Consider the following 20,271-nt stretch of genomic DNA (forward strand, 5'->3'; position numbering starts at 1 on the left):
TGGTTTTAAAAGAGTTAAAGTTACCTTATTCTTCTCTGAGTTTTCAGCCACACATTTCAGATGAGCTGAGAGGAACTTCAGGGTCTCGTAATGATGATCTGGTAACTCATGAAGCTGGAAGCAAAGCGTCAAATAACAAACACACAAAAATGACAGGATGCAACAACAGATGGAAACAAATATGGGTGGGAATAAATATCATAAATAAAATGAACATAAGGATAAAATAAACTACTCACCAGCCTCTTGAGCACTTTGAGTCTCTCCACTGGGCCCTCTATTCTGTTGGCCTCTATGAAGTCTGAGTATCTATCTGTGGGTGGACAACAACTTTCATTTTTACAGTTTTCAAAGCTTTCACGTAAAAAACTTTTTTCTTTGGGTGTAGTTAGAACTTTTGGCCACTAGAGGGCATAGGTGATCTTTTGGAACAGCTTACCATTAGTGAATAAGGGCTCAGGAAGTTTGCGGAAGAAGGACTTGAGTAAACTGCTGATCACATTGAGGTCCCTCCATTTCTGTCAAACAGAAACTTCAGTGAGATTACACAAAAACTACGGAACGGATTTCCTTGAAACTCGGTGGAAGGATGGAACACGGGCCAAGAAAGAACTCATAACATTTTCCTCATTACTTTCTTTAACATTGCAGCTTTACATCTGCCATATTTACTTTACTTATTTACTCAATGTTAAAACCTTATTTTAGCCTTTTAGCTGCAGCTTTAAAAATGTCATCGAGTTCTAAACAAAGGTTCAGCACTTCCACGACTTCAAGGAGAGTCTAATTAAAGCAGCAGAGGATCAATGAAGTGACTCACATCATCCTGGATATCGATATCGTTCATGCCCTTGTTGTTGAGCTCCTCCTGCATGTTGGAGATCGCTGCGTTGTTTCCCGGGACTCTGTAGATGCCTGTGTACTCCAACCCCCTCTCCTCCACCAGATTACAGCAGACCTCCACAATCAGAGGCACAAACTAGACGATATATAAAAGAGGAGAAGAATGTGGTTGTTGGACGTGCAGATAAGGTAGATGATATCTTTATAAACGTAAATGTTAAGTGTCTTTTTGTGAAAGACGTCAGTGCAGACCTTGTTTGTCTGTGCGGGAGGACAGTCGTCCAGCCTCACTCCGAACGTGACGCCAGGAGACGGCTTCTTCTCGAAAGGTTTCCTCATCAGCCCCGGGATGCCTTTCCTCCATGTCCCTTTATCCTTAGGAGGGCTGGTGTCGTCTGCAAGCACAGAGTGAAATGAATGAGAATACAGATGTTTTAATGGAGAGGAAACACTTTAATAACCGACACCAAGGAGGTCGCTTTGTTTGTTTGTGAGCAAGATTATATAAAAACTACTGAACCGATTTCTACAAAACTTGGCGGAAGGACGCAGCTCAGGAAAGAACCCGAACAATTACGATGCAGATCCAACACAGGGGCTGGATTCAGGATTTGTTTTTCACCTTCTTTGACATTGTGACATTATGTTAATAAGTGATAAATGATTGATGATAATTGATCGACCTCAGATCAAGTGTTCAATCAAAATCCAAAACAAAGTGAGCAAAGAAATAATGTGAAATTTATCGTGATAACTAGTGACCGAAAAGTTTGATTTTATTTTTGGTCGTATCTCGCAGCCCAAGTTTAGACCACTGGATACAGACACTGTGCTTCTCTTCCTCTTTTCCTACCTTTGTGCATGTTCTTCCTCTCCTGCTCAGGTTTGGGTGAGTGCGGACTTGTTGCTTTGGTCTCTCCTTTGCTTCCCAGCAGCGTCTGTCTGATGCTCAGCGACTGGCGAGAAGGTTTGGGTGACGGCTCCGTCTTGCTGCCGGTGGGACTGAACGAGACAAGGACATGAGCGCTGAATGAGCCTCTCTACACAGTGAGGTTGTCAGGACCCCCCCCCCCCCCTCCTCTCTGCCCTTACCTCATCAAGGTGTTGTACTCCTTGATCTTCCTGCTGATGAGGTCATGGCTGGTGAAGGCCGCGTTCTAAAAAAGAAAGAAAAGAGGAAGGAAGGGAGGAAGGAAGAGAGCAGAACAGAATGGACATGAGACACAAAAGATGATGGTTAGGGCGTCAGGTGCAACGCCTCCTTTCAACCCCCGTCAGGCCGTGATAGATCTGACCTGCTGCTATCGGGTGACACAGGTAAGACCTTTGGAATGTGGACGTCAAAAGATGGTAAAGATGGAATTAAATTACTAATGGGAGAACACCTGCTTATTTTAAGTGGAGTGAGCGTAAAGAAAGGAAATATTTAATATATGCTAAATGCTAATAATGTTTTATTTGAGACAGATCTGATTTTCTTTGCCAGATACAGTTCACCGTTAGAAAAAGAATTTTAAATATGTTTGTGCAGACATTTACAATTTATTTCAAAATAATAATAACAAAAGACACCCAAGGACCTCCAAATGATTTGAATTAGACCAGGGAACCCCATTTGATGAGAGTTTTTGCTTGATGATTAATGTTTTAGTTTTGCATAATCAAAACCTGGGAATGACCTGGATATGAGGGCAAGTTTCCTCCATGAAAATGTTACCAGAGAGGATCTACACACCTCAATATACCTTATATATACCTTAATATAATATAATGTAATAAATCTGCGCTGCGACAGAAATGAAGCAGGAACGTTGTTGTGAATTTAGCTGCTAAAATATTTCTTTCTAAAGCAAAAGAGGCTACGAGGTCAAAAGGACACGACAGCTATTGAAATGAACAATGGAATATTCTACAGTATGAGAGGTAATGTTACAGTGACAAGTGATATAACAGAGGATGTTCCCTGGCACAGTGACCTGCATAAAGACCCCGAGGCAGCTGCCTTACTGAGAACTGATGAACTGTACAAGCTGCCAAAGTCTGCAAATAAAATCATAATAAAAGTAGAATTACGGCCGTGCAGTTGTTCGCCTCCGCCGACCTGTCAGCTCGCAGGGGGAGTATCGCTCTCCCCTTCTGTTCCCGAGTGATTCTGCAGAACATTATTATGTCACGGTGACATAGAACTTTAGCCTTTTAGATATAAAATGTCATTTTTATCGAATAAGATATTTGTCTGAAACATTGTGACCAAAAATTAGTTCATCTTCGAGTCCAAGTAAAGATTTGTGTCAGACGTGACAATATTCCCTCAGGGCGTCTCCTGAGATATCGTGTTCACGAGAAGAGGACAGACTCAACCTGAAAACACAACGCCTCCAGACACGACTATCGCAACCAGGTAAAAACTCACATGTTGTAGAACCAATCAGTGACTGGAGAACAATTTAACTCCTGTCCTTTTGTTTGATGAGCAAGATGACACTAAACCAACGAAACAGACTTGGGATGGGACACGAGTCGAGAAAGAACCTGACGCGACAGATCCAGCAATATTTTTTCACTTTAACATCACAAGAGAAGGAGTTTCAGATTTCTGAGGGAATAATTCATAGATCTTGATGAAAATCTCACCTCCTCATTCAGGTTGCTGTTCTCCTGTATGACTCTGATCCAGGCCAGCATGTCCTCCCGGTCCTCGGCCTGGAACAGGTACTCGCAGTCCGACGTGGTCAGCCGCAGCACGTTCTTACGCTTGGTGTCGCTGTAGGAGATGTCAATCAGACAGGCCTTGATGCTGATTGGCAGGGCCTCGTCCACCGCTTGGCAGTTGGCGTGAGCCTGCCCTTCCTTTTTGTCTTTATACAGGCAGAGGTAGTTGCCCCTCAACACGGCGTACATCTGCTTCCACGGGCGCATACCTGCACCGACACGCTGCAGAAAATGGAGAGTTTAAGTCAAAGCAAAAAACTGCTGCTATCGATGACATCGTAACATACAAGACCTCATGCAAGAAGGTCAAAGGCAGATTTAAGTTCGAACAGATGATATATATGATATATTTTACTATATATATGATGTAGAGACGGTGCACACCTTGCCCTTATCTGTGTTCAACTGCTTGAAATGCAGCAAACCCTCCTTGGTGGCGTCGCAGAAGACATCAGATGAAGAATCTCTCCTGGAGCCTGAATCTTCTGAAGACCTGTCGACTGCCTGTGATAAGAAAAGAAGATGGAAGGAATGACGGAGATAAAATGTGACTAGAAACAGACCAGTTGTGTTCAGGAACCATTCACATAAATCAAGAGTTCCACTGGTGCATCTCAATGTCTTCTTTTTAAAGTATCCACCATATTAAGGTCGAAAAAAGAAATATATGTCCACACCCTCTAAATCAATAATTTACTAAAAAAAAAAACCTTGACGTTGCTTTTACATCACTATTTCCTGTAAAGTTTTATCTTCTGGGTGTGACCTAATGAGCTGATAAACCCGGCAGGTAGCAGGTGCACAGAGCTGAGGAACAAATGTATGATTTATAAAAACCCAGACTGGACTCACCCTCCGCAGACCTTTCAGACCAGGTATTAAAGACCTCCTAAATGAGAGAGACAAAAAAAACCATAAATAAACTCAAAGAGCTGGAACATAAATAGTTTTTAAAATAATATGGACAGTTTTTTCCCCCATGACATCAAATCATTCATTCTTCTGTGTGATGACTCTCACCCTCTGCCTTCTTCCCGGTAGTTATCCAGACCTTCATCGTACGACTTGGACCGCTCATTTTTTGTACCAGAATCTGACTCAATAATTGTGAGACGGAGAGAATCTATTAAGAGAGGGTCAAACAATCATTTGAAAAAGTGGCCATGAGCTGTGATATCGAGGTCAAACTAGTTTTACATTCTGAGATAATATAATACCTTGGTCGTGCGACAGCTGTCGGCGGATGAGAGGGGATGGCGAGGTGGGGCTGGGTGGGATCGTGGTGATGATGGGTGCTGCAGATATGACGGCAGAGGCAGGGATGTGGATGGTGCTGTCCTGGTCGATACTGGGACTGGATGGTTCATCTAAGGACAGAAAAGTGTCGAGCGTCAAATCATCATCACTGTAAACTGCAAATAAACCACGAAAGAATAGAACGTTTTATTGTTTAAATGGGAGGATGGGCAGGATTCAACTCTTCTGACCTCGTATACACCTTTGTAATAAAGGGAAAACATCTCATTGCAAATAAAAAAATAATAAATACACAATGTCTAATTCATCCCTGCTATCTCAACTTTCAGCAGACGGCTGTAAAGTGCTCTGATAAAGAGCTAAAAAAGAAAAGAGCGATGCAGTCAGAGAGTAAATACGTGTTTCTTTTCAGATAAGCTGGAACACCTTTCCATTGAATACACACATGCAACGTAGTCGGCTAACATTACATCACCCCAGACAGCAGTGTGTCATAACATCTGATATGCAGTATCAGCAGGATAGCGAGCCCTAAAAACAAATTAAGAGACGCGCACGATCAACAAACACTGACAGAAATGAATCATATCTGCGGCTGTGGTGATGCAGGCAGCCAGATATTATGTTCCTGGACACTGTCTAGAATTAAATTGAGCAAAAAGCAAAATGCAAAATGCATATTCAATTATTATTTCTTGTGATAACTAGAGGAGATTTCTTTTTGGAAAACTGGTTTCAAATCTTTATTTTAATTAATGTAAGGAAATACAACTGTCTAAGGATTGTTCCGATTCAAATGTTTATCTTTCTGCTATGAAATCTTTTTCCCCTCGAACCTGGAAAAAACATCTCCCATGATACCACAAACCTCATTTCTGACGACTCAGACCAATGCCTATTACATGAGATCACTTATTTGTATACCCCTTATTCCAGTTTCTGGGAAGACAGAGACACCCACTGATGTCTGACACGTATGATGTCAAGACTTTAACTTTTAAAATGAAGTTGGAGAACAACATAGATCCATTCATCCATTTTCCAGATCTGTATGAAAAGATAGAAATCAGTATCGTATCTTTTGGGGATGTTGAGCTCAGCGTAACTTGAGTCAAAAATCTTAGTATCAGATGCATAACTAATACTTAATACCCTTAAATTCTTGTTACTACGCAGCAGTTTTGTACAAATTAAATGGTTGGTGACTTAAAAACCCACTTTGGATAGAGCCAGGCTACCTGTTCCCCCCTTTTCAAGTTTTTATGCTCTAGCTAATATAACTGAGATCAACTTGATGCTAGGCAATCAACATCTTTCTCAAAATGTAAAATGAAAACCATGCACAAAATCAAAAAGTAAAACACTGCTTTCATTTATTTTACCTCACATTCTGGAAAAGAAACAGAACATCTATCTCTGGTGTTAAATAAAAAACTGGGAAGTGCAAAGATAAAATCTAATCTAGATCTAAATGCACTGTAAGTGTGCACAGGAAGGAAATGGTGCTAGAAAACGATACGATTAACCCCTGCAGGCTCTGGGACAACAAATACAAGAGCTGCTCTCATTGGCTGGTTATGAGTCACCAGTGGCGACACGGCCGTAGATTGGAGGTTGAGTTCGAGCTTGTTGGGCTCAGATGTGAGATGACACAAAGGAAGCCACTTCAGACGATACTTCAGTCTAAACAACACAACAAGCGAATACAGCGCTCTGCTTTACTCTGCCGCTCAATGAATGAAACAGAAAACACAATAAAAAGAAAATAACTACGATTCCTCCTCGACGTAAACAACATTTTGAACAGCACAGCGATGTTCCCGGGACAAAATGTTTTGCCCACACTAAACATACAGCAGTTGTTCCACTTATTGTTTGGAACTGTACTATGAAGTGTAATTGAAGCAGATTGCTGCAGGAATGACCTTTTTTGTCTGTTATGTCACAGTCCATTAGGGGGACATTCTTAGGTTTCTCTCGCTGTGCAACACTGGGGGGGAGGGCGGGTCTATTGAGTGTGAGTGTGTGTGTGTCTGTGTCTCTGGCATGTGAGTCTTTGCAGCACAGACACACACACACACACAGAGGTTTGAATACATCATGGTTGCCTGCAGAACAGTGTGGCACTCGCACATAATAACCACACACCTGACACAATGTCATCCTGAGTTCAAGTGCCACAACAAATTCTAAAAGGTGAATTCATGGATTTGGTGCAGTCTTACCTATAAAGGGGATTGAATCCAGGGAGTCATCAAGGTTATTGGATCCAGACGTGTGTCGTGTGTCACCCAGCCTCCTTAAATGCATCTCCCTACAGCCGTCGTTTGACATCCAGCACATTGCATCTGCAGAACCTGCCTTCACCAACGGTGGTGATTTATCAGTGACTCCTCCACTGCAGTCATTAACGGCTAGTACATAGGACGGAGGGCGAATGTGAGGAGGTTCGGTTTTCTTGTCTCTTCTTAGGACCACTACTGTTGCATCAGGTCCTTCTACTCCCTCTGCAAGACCGCCATTAGTCCGTACAGGTGAGCTGGCGGATGTGCAGGTTACCTTTGGCCTTTGGGTGACAGCTCCATTGGTGGTGGAGGTACCAGAGGAAGCAGGGACAACTCCGCTTTGGACTTGTTTCTGCATTGGCAGTTTAAAGGACGGACCAGAGCAAGAGGAGGACCTGGCTGCCAACACAGCCTCCAACCTATTCTCCATTTTCAGACTGTCAGCCCTGCTCCTGAGCTGGAGGTGCAGAGGAGATGGGTAGCTCAGATGATTGCCAGTGACGGCAGCTCTTTGGTCTTTAAGAGGGTCTGTGGTTTTAATTATGGGTAAGGCAGGTAAAGAGTCTGAGATGACATTTTTTACAGGCAGACGTGAGGGTCTCATTATGACACCGTCTGTCCTTGGTGGTATTACAGAGTCTGTTGTACCTTTAGTAAACACAGGAGCAGCTAAAGGTGAGTTAGATAATCCACTTCCTCGTCCTTCATTCTCAGGGAGACTCCTGTTTAGATGAGGTAAAACTTTTAGGCCTGCTCCATGCCTGCCGGTTCTGGATTCTTCTTGTCGACAGAGCAGGAACCTGTCCTCAAACTCTGCCCTGTCAACCCCACCTGGTTCTGCAGGCTGCTGGCCCAGGTAGTCACAAGACCGTGCCCGAGGTTTGGTAATGCCTGTCGGGGAGGAGAAGGGCAGAGCATCCTGGGAAGCGCTTCGAGGCCACTTCCTGTTTGGTATTGTTTTCTCTGTTCCACCTCCAAGCCTCTCTTGGGAGGCGCTACGTAATGGAGTTGTCACTGTAGTACCCGGACTCTTTGCATCCATCCCACGGTCACTGGATATGCTCCTCTGTCTGACCTGGGAGACTGATGCCCCTCTCTGGCTGGTGCTACTAGGGGGAGGTGTACGTTGTTGGGTGTACGCAGAATTAGAATTAGCAGCTGCACGCAAGCTGTCCAAGCGCTCCTGGATGGTGCGGCAGCCATACGTGTGCAGCCTCTTGGCGTCAATGTAGTCCTTATAGGTGGTGTAATTTCTCCAGTCAATATTCTGGTGTGGGGAGGTGATTGAGGCTGTGGGAGAGGGGGAGTAGTGGTTGGTGTTGGGTGAGACAGCAGTGGAGAACGTGTCCGGTGATGCAGCAGTGACAGGTGCCCGTGGAGGTGGGGATAAGGGGTCCACATAGATCGCACCAGGTCTAGAACTTAAGGACGGGGAGCAGACTGGAGTTTCTACGGTACGAGAAGAGGGACACTGCAACTGTGCACCCCCAGGTACTGAGGGAATAAGGGGTCTGGGTCTGGCTGATCCAGAATCTGCTGGAGAACTGTACCGGTTTTCCTCTGTCCTGTGACTAGGGCCCGCCCGAGCAACCCAGGGCCCCCTGTCAACTGGATCAGGAGGCATGGCTACTGTCCTCATATTGTCATTACAGACACACACCACAGTCTGAGACTTTGTTGTCTGCTGGGATGGGGCTGACGGCAGAACAGGGATTTCCACACGGTAACTCTTTTCAGTGGTCCCCCCTCTTCTTCCTGGTCCCTGAGCTGGCCCTCGAGGCGTCTCATTGACCGGGGCAGGCTCTAATGCCTGGGCCATGCCCGTTGCCTTCACTTCTATCCGAGGGTAGCATATGGGAGGGGGCTCTGGGATGTTCTGGGCATTTCCGCTGTACGCCTCGTTTCCTTTGAGGTATGCATCCTGGGAATACGCCTGCAAGAGATTATAAGACATTATGTCACTTAGGTTGCAGAGAGGTTTGAGAGCTAAAATAGATCACATTAAACTGCCAGAGACAATCACGCCCAACCAGGAACAGGATACATTAGACCCCTCTCAGCAACGTAAAAAGACCAGGGAGTGCTGCAGAGCTATTTGTGAAGCTATCAGACTTCTGCCATGAAAAATTTGCTGCAAATGCACATCCAAAAATAGCCGACAATACAAAGACTGTTCTATTTAGGCTCTCATTTGATTTCCCTGCTCAGAAAGTACAGCTTTAGGGCAACCTATTTTTTAAATCACTTGATATAGTGACACATCTAACCTAAGACTTCATCTCCTTCAGTATCAGTCTTTTGTTTATAAAAATACCTCAACTGCACCACAGCAATGTGGCTGCTTGCATTTTCAGAGTAGAGAAAAAATGGTAATCTGAAAGTGTCACTTATTGACTTGTCTTTGCTTAATGTGATTATCAGCAAGACAAACAATGTGACTGCAGTCCCTCAAAGAAGAGTAAGTGACAGTCCCACAACTGGATTCTGTCTTTCTGTATAAATAAACAACATGCTTAAGAGACACGGAGTTCCAGAAATTCTATTCCAAACAAACTCAACAATTGTTCTCGAAAGTTTCTCAATCTTCTCCTAGGAGAAGGCAAACAAATATTACAGTATGCCATATTACAAATTATCATAAAAAGCACCAGATGTGGGTAAAAAGTGGAAAAAAAGGACAGCAAATAGAAAAAGAAGGCTGGAAAGTCCAGAATAAACCCTCGGAGCCAGAAGTTCGGATTAAAGCGGCAGGGGTTTACCCACCTTTGGTGCCCTGAGGCATGAGGAGAGGGAGAACAGGGGACGTCTCTGCCTGCTGTTGGCAGCTAACGCTACTTCTGTCAGCATGGCTCCACAACTCTACTGTCACTGTAACTAAGGTACTTTCCTTGAGTAAAACTCAGAGAAAATCCCTAAAACTTCGTTGGAGATAAACCCTGCTCACTATCCAGTTAAGTATCGTCAAGGACAGCCTCGGAAAAATCTCCTGGTTTCACGCTGACCTCGTTATATTTCCTCATCCTCTCAGCTCAAGAGCTCTTGAGAAAATGAAAAGTGGGAGCGTTACGATGCTGGACTTTAATCGATGGCTCTCTACCTGAGGTGTCAAGTTACAATTGCACAAACAGCAGCAGCAGCAGCAGTGAGTCTCAAGCCTGGTCCCTCCCTCTGCATTTGCATAGGCCATGCAGGCAAATAGAAACTAATTTCTTGAATGAGGAAAGTTTGAGTACCGCTGACAGACGATATCTCTTTTTCCAGTGCACTCGGCTTTATTTTAACCTGCTGTTCAGGAAAAGGCAAAAAATAACCTGCATACGCTCATCCTAGTAAAGGAGGGGAAATACATAACGGCTTTTTGAGATTGAAAACCTGCGAATCATCCGGACAGAGAACTCAAAGGAAAGTCATTGGTTAGTACAGGTTCCCTTCTTACCAGAGCTGTGATATCCCTGGAAAACTGCAGTCCACAGGTTAGAGAAGCAGAGAGGAGAATAAAGAGAATAAAGAGAAGTAAACAGGTGGAGATGACACGTGGGGAGACGACAGTGACTTCAGCACAGGCTAAAAATACATCGTGCAATAGGAACGAGCCGAGAAATCGCAGTCGGAGAGTGGAAGTGGAAGAATAAGAAACAAAGAGTAGACGTGAGGTTCAGCAGTGTTGGTGTCCTTCACAGACCTGAATATCCTCCGAGAGGTTCTGTGCTCATCCCCATTGTTTCCTCTTCTTACCCCACATACACTCACTGCTGTTACAATAAGCAGGTTTTCTCTCTTCTCAACACACTCAGCATTTTTTCCCTTTGCTGTCACTCTCACCTGCTCACAGCGGTACCTCTCCTCCCCCTCTTTGGCTTCTGAGGCATTTCAGCCGCACACACTCAAACACACACACGCACGCTCTCCACTAGCCTCTTTCCGCTCCTCTGATCGACGCTGCCCTATCGTACGTTCACTTTTGGGCGAGCATAAACACACGCTTGCCTGAGCGGCACTGGCTTCCTCCCTCGCTCACTCGCTCGCTCCTATAAACAGTGTACCGAGAGGCGAGTCAGCTGACTGCAGCTGCACTCCCTCCGGTAGTGTGTGGGCTCGATGCCTCAAAAAACACGAAAACATAAACCGGTAAAGAGCAGACACAGACACCTTTATGTATATTACACTGCACCACCCCACTAATAGAAACTCTGCTAATTTACACTAAACTGTTTAGAAAATGTGAGAGTATGTATATTATTCTCTACTTTAATACTGACTTTGTCTCGTGGCGCATTAAGAGCAGTTTAAACCATGAAAATCTGTCTCACAGCAGTCGGATTATAAACAACTGTAAAATAAAATGTACAAAAAAAAAAAACCCGGCTGGCAATTCATGCGTTACTCAATGGCTCATTTGAAATCCTGAGCCTTGTGAGTCCTCACTCATTCCAAAATGCCAAAAGCAAGTTATTGTGGCATCTGGTAAGCTGCGGCCAAGCTAACAAGCTATGTGAGGAATTTAGCAACACAGTGGGATCTGACTCAGTTCTCTGCTCCAAGAAAGAGGATTTCTCAAACTGAGGTGAATAACCTCGTGTGGCGACTGGTTTGACGTGGTCTGGTGCTGCGTTATCGTCTGTGGGGCTGACGGATGGCGTGAGCTGGCTGTGTGTGTGTGTGTGTGTGTAGTTCTTAAATCCCTAAATTCTGAAGTTGACAGTTTTAGAAACGCAGCCCACCTACGTCCACATCAACCAATGAGACGATCGATACCAGGCTTCATGTTCAAGATCAGAAATACACTGGACGCATTATAGTGCTCAGAAAAACTCCGCCGTATTTTGTATGGATTCATATTCAGTGCTTTTCTTCATCATTATCAGGATTAAATAATGGTCCACTCAATAATGTCTGGAGACTGGAAAGAGAGGAGCTTGTGTCCATGTTATCAATGAGGAGTCAAATTTAGAAATTGTTCTGAGTTACAATTTTGGGAATTCTGCTTATTTTCTTTCTTTCCAAGTCAATGTAAAGATAAAAACATCTATTTCATGTCTGTGTATTGAACTGGAGTCGAGTATAAACTTGAAACTGAAATAAGCTTAATTTGAAATATTAACAGAATTATTATTTTACTGCCCTTTAACCACAGTTTGCTCTATTTGCCAAAACTTGAAAAAGTTATTTTAATCACAAGGAGATCAAACGGATAAAAGTCAAAGTCTAAAATGGAGGCTGCACCAACAATACAACTGTTTATGGATAACTTGTTTTTAAATTTTTTAAAAATAGTGCAATATGAACTGACGAATGCTTACCAGCTGCAAAATGTCCTCATCCTTTGGCATCACACAGAGCTCCAGTGAGGCATCACTGATTAATGAAAAGTTGAGGGGGAGATGAGAGAAATAGAGAAAGTGTAATAACAGAGAGGTCAATCAGAGGAGAGCCATGACAAACGTTTTAAACACGTACAATCCGACCTTCTAAAGCTGCTGGTTAATGGTGTGTGAATGTTACGTGTGCATTTATCAGCGATAAGGAAACAATCTTTGCAAAGCTGAGTATGTTTTTTCAATAGAGAGTTTCACAACGGTTCTGAATTATTTTCTGTGTCATTAGTTCACAAACATTCAGCGAAGTGATGGTGGTGAAGAGATTAGATCTTGGGCACCATGGTCTGAGTCAGTCAGTCTTAAAACCTGGGTCTGATTCATCACATCCCGTGTTGATTCCAATGTACAAACATGGATATTTTATCATTTCCTCTGGAGGCCATAAACCAATCAGTAGTCTAGAAATTAAATGATTGATTCAGTGATTCACAATATGAAAAAATATCTTCGTCATTCTATGATAGTAAGGAACTTTTAGGGACTTTTATAACAGATTACCACAATATTAATGAAATATATGATTATCTATGGCTTGATTTGATGCAGAATGGGGGGGGGGGGGGGGGGGTAAGTTGAAGGAGTCTGTCACAGGCGATATTAAATCAAATTGAGGCCTCTGGGTAATCTTACCTGTTCTGGATCAAGGCTATGACTTGTGAGTACGTCTTTCCAATGATGCTCTCTCCATTCACCTTCACAATACGATCGCCTGCACAGAATCACATAATAAGTACGTTAGGTTTATTTAATATGACATCGTTCACAGAGCAGGTCAAAGTGATTCACACGAGTATAGTTGTTAAAATTCAACAGTAAAAGGATCAAACAAAAAGCATTAGGAAAACAAGGCAAAGGCCAGTTTGAATAAATGAATTTTTAGCTTCTTTTTGAAGGTCGTCCACACAGACTGCAGATCTTATGTCAATAGAAAAAGAATTCCACAGTGTCGGAGCCAGGGCTTTAATTTGCACGATCGCCGACGACACGACAAACTCTTTGACCACCGGGACCGAGAACCTCGACTGCTCAGGACAATTATCTGGATTCCAGTCAATACGATTATTGACCGAGTGAAATCCTCAGCTGCTGCTTCGTCCAGCACAAACACACATCTGTTTTTAGATCAAAGCCGAAATACCAATACTGGTTTATTTGAAGGACCCCATGTTAGGATCCATCCTGTGTTAGGATCCACATCCATTGACATTTCCTGAAGACGAGAGGTGAGTTCAGGAGAGGAACTAGATAATTGTGGGAAAACACTACACTCCTCCGTCCCAGGAGGGGGAAAGGAGAGTGATCAGATAAAGGCGCAGAGCTTACAGGATTTGTTCAGGCCACTTGACATTTCCAGTAATACAAAGCGCTAACCTGGCAATAACATTTACTGCACAGAGCTTCTGCTGTCACCAACATTCCCGGGAAATGAAAATGAAAAAGAGCTGATTAATTCTTATCACCAGAGGGGGAGTCTGTTCGAGTATTTTTATCCTTTATAACAAGAAATGATTTGTGGATTAATACGAAAAACAAAGTGGGAGATGTAGTTGGTATAACAGTGTGCATATTACACTTTGTTCAACCCCCCACAAAGGAGCCATCTGTTATTTTGTAACCTATCTCTGTTTTGCCTGGCAGGTTACGAGGAAGTGGAATTACCTAGAGAACAGATGTGAAGAAATCTTGGCAACAAACGGCGATTTGAGGTCAAATGTGAGACAGTTGGAGTTAATCACAAGATCTGCCAGTTACCAGGAGGAGTGCAGCGATCTCCACGGAGAGTGTGTGTTAACACTGCATGTGCATGTGTGTGTGTGTGTGTGTGTGTGTGTGTGTGTCTGTCTGTCTGTGTGCGTACCTGTACAGAGTCCAGCTCCGTGGGCGGGGCCTCCCTCCTTCACTTGCTTGACGAAAATGGTGTCCATTGGCTCCAGACGGTTTCGCTGTCTCCCTGGTAACGAGAGAGAGAGAGAGCACATGTACTCGGTGAGGACGAGCAACAGTAGATAGAAGTAGGCCACATCACACTGGAGCTGGAAATTCAACTGCTGCAACATCGTGGCACCAGTTCACACGTTTCCTCTGGTACTTCATTTTTTTTCTCTGCTTGTGCTTTTTACTGAGTAAGCCTAATGAAGTACAGGCCGAATATTTGAGATAGAATAGTTGATTACAACTTTGAAAAAGGACGAACATCACAGTTTTGTCGTGCACACTGAACTCAGTTATAAGACGGTCAGGCTGCACACAACAGCTATATCATCATTGATTCTTTATTGATTTCAACAATGATAAAATAACTCGACTTCTTGCTGACGCTTAACTTGCAGCAAGAGAGAGAAATTCATTTATCAAGCCAGAAGTCACATCTCCAAATGTTTTGAGGCTGGAATTCGTGAATGTTCTTAAACGACTGAACTAATATAAACATATAATAATAGTTTTGTCTTCTGTCGATTGACAAATCGTTTCAGCACTATTCAATTGTGCATCAGACAGTTTCTCAATAAATTTATACTGAAGAGCTCTGCAAAAAGCACTTTTCTCTATTCTGGAGTAGCATAAGCAGTCGTCTTACTAAAATACATATATATATATGGAAAGACAAATAAGTTCCAAGCTTCTAATAAATGAGAAAAGAAAACTAGTTTGTCCTTTTCCTAAAATATTAACATCCCAAACACTGTTCATCTGTCCTTCCCTCATACACCACATCCTCTGTCCCTTGACTCATCCTTTCACTGACCCCACTCCGCTGTCAGATGTGTCCTGAGGTGCAGACAGTGAGGACAGGTCACAGTGTGCTGACAAGGCTGCATGCAAGCGAGGCACAAGGGACTTCGGGTAATGTGGCTCACAAACACGACAGCACGCCATGTCGTGTGAAGCGCACGAGGAAATCTGGAGGAAACTCCCCAAATCTAGCCTCCACATAAGCTTACTAATATTAACTTTAAAATGGTTGCAGGGTATGTATATTTATGAAAAAGGAAGGAGGCACAGGAGTTCAGTGACTGTGTTTGTGTGAGTCTGATTTTTTTAAAAAGCTAAATTTGTCTTTTCCCCGAGCCATAAGCTTCGGTCTCATTTGGCCTCAGCTGCCTTTGACAGCCCGCAGACCTAAAGGAGGTGCAACATCAGAGCATCCCACTGTTCTGTCCTCAGGGGGACGCCAAGCACGCATGCTCCTCTCATGAATGCCCCGCTTCATTTTCGCACAGCAGCAGATACATGTATTTATGACCCAGAGGTGCCCGGTGAAATCAGTGCCGTGCGTGTGTGTGTGTGTGTGTGTGTGTGTGTGTGTGGGCCTGATCCACTGGGGTGGAGATGTGATTTAAAGAGTGATGTCAACAGTGACGAGGGGCGATGAGTCTTTTGAGAACCAGTTGTCGGTGTGGGAATTAAAACATGTAACATCAAAGCCATGTCACCTCAGATGTCCTTGTATCTCCTGATATCCTCCATGTGGCTGAAAATGTTACTGCATGCTGAGGATTAACATTGACGACATGCAGTGTTTTGATTCACAGATCTTCCATAGGATAATCATCTCTGAGAAAAAGCAACAACAGAAGAGAGCTTAGAGTAGAATAACACATAATCCTGACCTTTTTAAAAATCAAATAGAATTTGTACAGCTCTTATTCACAAATCACAATTTGCCTCATAAAGCTTCACAATCTATACAAGGTGCAACATCCTCTGTCCTTCGAGTAGTGTGAGGGCAAATTAAACGTTTTTAAAAACGCACCTCGGGGGGGGGGGTCACAAGCGTTGGACTCCTCTCCAAGGACGGACATCAACAAAATAAAAAAGACAGTGTTGAATATAAATGGAGAGATGCATCAATGTTTAAAGCTTTTGTGCAAAAGGAAAATGTCTGACAGACTCAAGGAAAATGTAATCATCACCAATACTGTGGTTAGAAAACAAAAAAACTCCTCTGACAGTCATTCTACTGTGTGCAAGTGTTACTACATCCTCACGTGCTCGCTCACGGTTACTGCGGAAATGTTGACAACAGCTGTCAACTTCTTTTTAATCCAGCAGAAGGCAGCAGAGGACATAAAAACACTTTATTCTCACCTATGTAAAACTGTAGAGGGACAAACTGTATTTAGATTCATGGTAAGGACGACCTAGGGGTCCAAAGAGTCGTGAGATATTTCCTGATATTTCCAGATGGTTGTGGGGAAAGAAATGATTGCATATATTAAAAATGTAATTAAAAAAGTGATAAGATCCTAATTAGAATGGATGTTATTGACTGTGAGAGTCAGTCTGTGTGCACGTGGTGCAGGTTGGTCACAACTCGAGAAAAGGCAGAGAACCAGTGATCTCACTGATGACGTGACTTCAAACCTCAACATTACTGATGCATTATTGGAGATGACTGACCCGTGTTGGATGTACAAATGTCAACTAATGCTCCCTCTACCTCCCCTCCGCCTCTCTGCTAGTGCACGAGGCAGATTCCCAAGCCAATGTCGACCGAGCACCAACGCTGCAGCACAAATTGGATTCTGGAAGTTTCCATGCCCCGCAGCTGGATGAACAGGATTAAATGTGGAAATCTAAAGCTTTGGACATTTTTAATGCTCCCAACTGTCTTATCAAAGCATAAACTACTGCGTGGATTAATGAAGCACATCAGCCTCAGAATGACTTTGGTTTGCTGTTCCAAAGCTCAGAATGAGTTGAATAACCGCAGCTATTCTTGGGTGGTACATGACATTGACTTTATAAACTTTTCAGAATTCAAAATATGTCACAGCTCATAATCAAGGTCTCTAGAATCGCCCTCAGTAGAGCGCATACCTCCGCTAAGGCCCAATAGTCCCCTTAAATTCAGTTAAGCCGCATCAAATTTCACACACTCATATATATATATATAATGCAAAACAGCATCTCACAATGATAAAGAAAGTGAGAAAAAGAATCCTGGATCTGCCTGTTTATCCGGACTCATTCCTTTCTTGGTCCACGTCCTCAAGTTGTAAATCCATTCAGTAGTTTTTGCATAATCCTGCTGATAAATAAATAAACAAACAGACGGGCAGGAGCATAAGCATAACCTCCACAGCGGAGGTAAGGAAGCTCCCAAATGGACCAAATACAAAGAACTGGTTTGTTGTTTTCAACTCAGAATTTCAATCATATACGACGCAAGAAAACCAATAAAAAGCTGTTTCCTTGCTGTGCATTTCCAGTCTAGCAGTGGAGGGCCTTATACTGGCATGGTTGAGTCTCAGCGCTGCTCTTTGGCCTCGACAAGCTCTGGTTTGGCTGCCGTCCCCGGCTGCACAGCTGGGCCTGGTTGTGTGGGCCAGCTCCCCGCTCCCCTGTTGTTTTGGGTTAGATAATGTTATTCTACAGAGGGCTGGGCCCGCTGCCCGCTCTCTGCATTAACCTCTAATACCTCTCCATCCAACTCGCTCAGTGCCGTTTGTGTCACTCACACTTTCACAAACACACCCACACACAAATGTACGGAAATATCGAAACACCTGAGCACATGTGTTGCACGTCGTTTGCTCCGATACTGAAGAGGAAGATGTGTTTCACTACAACTTTCCCAACACTTCAAACACAAAGAAGACAGAGGAGGAGGAAGAAGGAGGAGGACTGTGTGTGTGTGTTTAGATGATTATCTGTGTCGAGCCTCTTCCAGCACAGAAATAAGAAAACGTGAGGCACATGATCCTGGCACATGGAGGTCCCCCCATAGTGTGGGAAGGTCAAAGCACAAGTACACTTCACATAAATCCATAAACTGCCACTTCCTTCAAAAGCACAGCGTGTTTTATCATCAGACTCCCTCTTAGAAGACGGAGGACGAAGCCACCGTGAAAATAAATACTGTAATTCTGCCTTTTTCTTCTGCCATTCCCATGAATTCTGTGTACAGTTCACACACAAACTAGTCCAAACACAACTCTCCTATGAAAGCTTAAACTCTGCTAAAACACCTGCACGGCCGATTCCTGACATCCGCCAAATACTCAAACAAACCCACGCATCCTTCTAAACTGAGTCAATACACTTTGTCACACGGTGAGACGACTTTCAGGTGCCAGCGTTGAGATGGACAGGTCTCATCTGGCTAATCGCCGCGCTCTGTAAACAGCCGCAGCTTTACGTCAGAAACCTCAGCACACACTGGAGGAGGGTATGTCAATACGCCTTAAAGCCCCTGTCATCACCGCCAGTGTTCAGTCACTGGTTGCACGTCAGGAAATAAGTGAGTAAACATTTTTTTATATGGCACGTTTCTAAATAGTAGTGAAGAGCAGTAGTAGAGGAAGAATAAGCCAGTAAGTCGAACTAACAAGCGGTTATCTCAATCCAGGTGAATCAGATTTGTAAACAGAGGAAAGAAACATTGCAGTGCGGTGTCATTAAGCATCGTTAAAAGTATTATACAATTGTTTTAATTATAATTATAAACGTGTATTATCTTTATTCTGATTAGACAGTTTCTAAATTGGTCAGAACGCATAACTCCCTTTTTCTAGAGCTTACTGAACGGAGCGCTGGTCACAGGTCGCTGTCCGTGGAGGGGCAACTGTTTGTGATCTGCAGCTCCACATATGAGGAGGAAATTCCATTACATGATGACAACGGAACAAACCCCATCTGCTGAGGAGGAGCTGCGGTTGAAAGCTCAGGAAAAAGGTTGTTAAGATTTTCTATTTCTAAACTAAAAAAAAACTGCACTGCAATTAACAACTGACTGACACACAAATTCCAATATCTGTGATAAGATAAAGTGTTGGACATAAACTTTTACTCAATAAAAACATGAAGACCAGTTTTTTACAGAGGTGTTGGTTTGGACTTTATAATCAATTTTTTCGGCTAACGTTTGACGTGAAGTTTTTTTTACCTCATTTACATCAGTCAGGACAGAAACTGAACATTAAATCTTGATAATTATGCACTAAACTACATCAGTGTTTACTGGATGTAACTAATACTGGGAATTGTGTATGTTTATTTATACGTGACACACTGCATGGAAGAATTCCTGGAGGGCAGATTACATTTCAAAATAATTCACTTCGCTGACTGATGTAGGAATGTTTGACACCACTGTTACATCTGTCCACTGGTCTGCTCATAAACAAAACACACACTAACACACACACACACACAGATAAACACTCACACAGACACACACCTGGTGTTTTTTTTCCAACCACAGACAGGAAGGTGCTGGAGTACTTTCCACCACTTTCTAGGAATTGCAAATACCAAAACCCACCCAGGGGAAAGAGGATATGCACTGACATTACTCTGACCGCACCGCACTGAAATAAAAGAAGAAGTAATAGTTGATTCAGTGTTTTGTTTTCTTTCTTTAAAAGTTTCAGTTCAACTGAGGGAACAAAGTGACACACATCTGGAGGCAGATGGGGCCATTTGAAAAATACCTTCTCATCGTCAACTGGCCACGATTCTCTCTCTGGAGAGTTGAAGGTGGCCTCTGTTTGTTCTGATCTTTACACAACCAAACAACACAAGAGCAAAAGTGCGAGGAGTGGGATAAGAAGGTCTATCGACTATATAGACGTAATCAAGTGCATCACTGAGATCAACAAGGAAACTAACCAAACTTCCATCTCGGGACATAGAACTTTAACTTTTCGGACACAATTAAAACTAAAGAGCCCAAACGGATAAGATACAAATCAGCCGACATGAGCTGACACATTGGTTTTAATGTTTGCTGATGGGAAAATTTTACTTTACAGAGAAAGTGATGCAAAAGAGAAATATATATATAAATATAT

General features: G+C 43.2%; 1 protein-coding gene across 7 annotated transcripts in view; it reads right to left on the reverse strand.

The window, feature by feature from the left end:
• Nucleotides 1–20,271, reverse strand: part of arhgap21a (Rho GTPase activating protein 21a) — a 70,308-nt gene that overhangs the window by 6,926 nt on the left and 43,111 nt on the right. For 4 of the 7 annotated variants that reach the window (XM_069512051.1, XM_069512050.1, XM_069512047.1 and 1 more), the window contains 17 exons: nucleotides 14,334–14,426; nucleotides 13,106–13,184; nucleotides 12,398–12,452; nucleotides 10,534–10,557; nucleotides 7,038–9,030; nucleotides 4,773–4,922; nucleotides 4,576–4,678; nucleotides 4,408–4,444; nucleotides 3,940–4,059; nucleotides 3,478–3,777; nucleotides 1,936–2,000; nucleotides 1,697–1,845; nucleotides 1,096–1,238; nucleotides 821–979; nucleotides 440–518; nucleotides 240–313; nucleotides 25–114 (listed from right to left, as the gene is read on the reverse strand). In XM_069512051.1, the coding sequence (XP_069368152.1) occupies nucleotides 25–114; nucleotides 240–313; nucleotides 440–518; nucleotides 821–979; nucleotides 1,096–1,238; nucleotides 1,697–1,845; nucleotides 1,936–2,000; nucleotides 3,478–3,777; nucleotides 3,940–4,059; nucleotides 4,408–4,444; nucleotides 4,576–4,678; nucleotides 4,773–4,922; nucleotides 7,038–9,030; nucleotides 10,534–10,557; nucleotides 12,398–12,452; nucleotides 13,106–13,184; nucleotides 14,334–14,426 (3,713 nt within the window). The remainder of the gene's footprint in view (nucleotides 1–24; nucleotides 115–239; nucleotides 314–439; nucleotides 519–820; nucleotides 980–1,095; nucleotides 1,239–1,696; nucleotides 1,846–1,935; nucleotides 2,001–3,477; nucleotides 3,778–3,939; nucleotides 4,060–4,407; nucleotides 4,445–4,575; nucleotides 4,679–4,772; nucleotides 4,923–7,037; nucleotides 9,031–10,533; nucleotides 10,558–12,397; nucleotides 12,453–13,105; nucleotides 13,185–14,333; nucleotides 14,427–20,271) is intronic. The other 3 variants (XM_069512052.1, XM_069512048.1, XM_069512049.1) reach the window with 2 other exon arrangements.

This window comes from Paralichthys olivaceus, chromosome 17 (assembly GCF_024713975.1).
Source record: "Paralichthys olivaceus isolate ysfri-2021 chromosome 17, ASM2471397v2, whole genome shotgun sequence".
NCBI lineage: Eukaryota > Metazoa > Chordata > Actinopteri > Pleuronectiformes > Paralichthyidae > Paralichthys > Paralichthys olivaceus.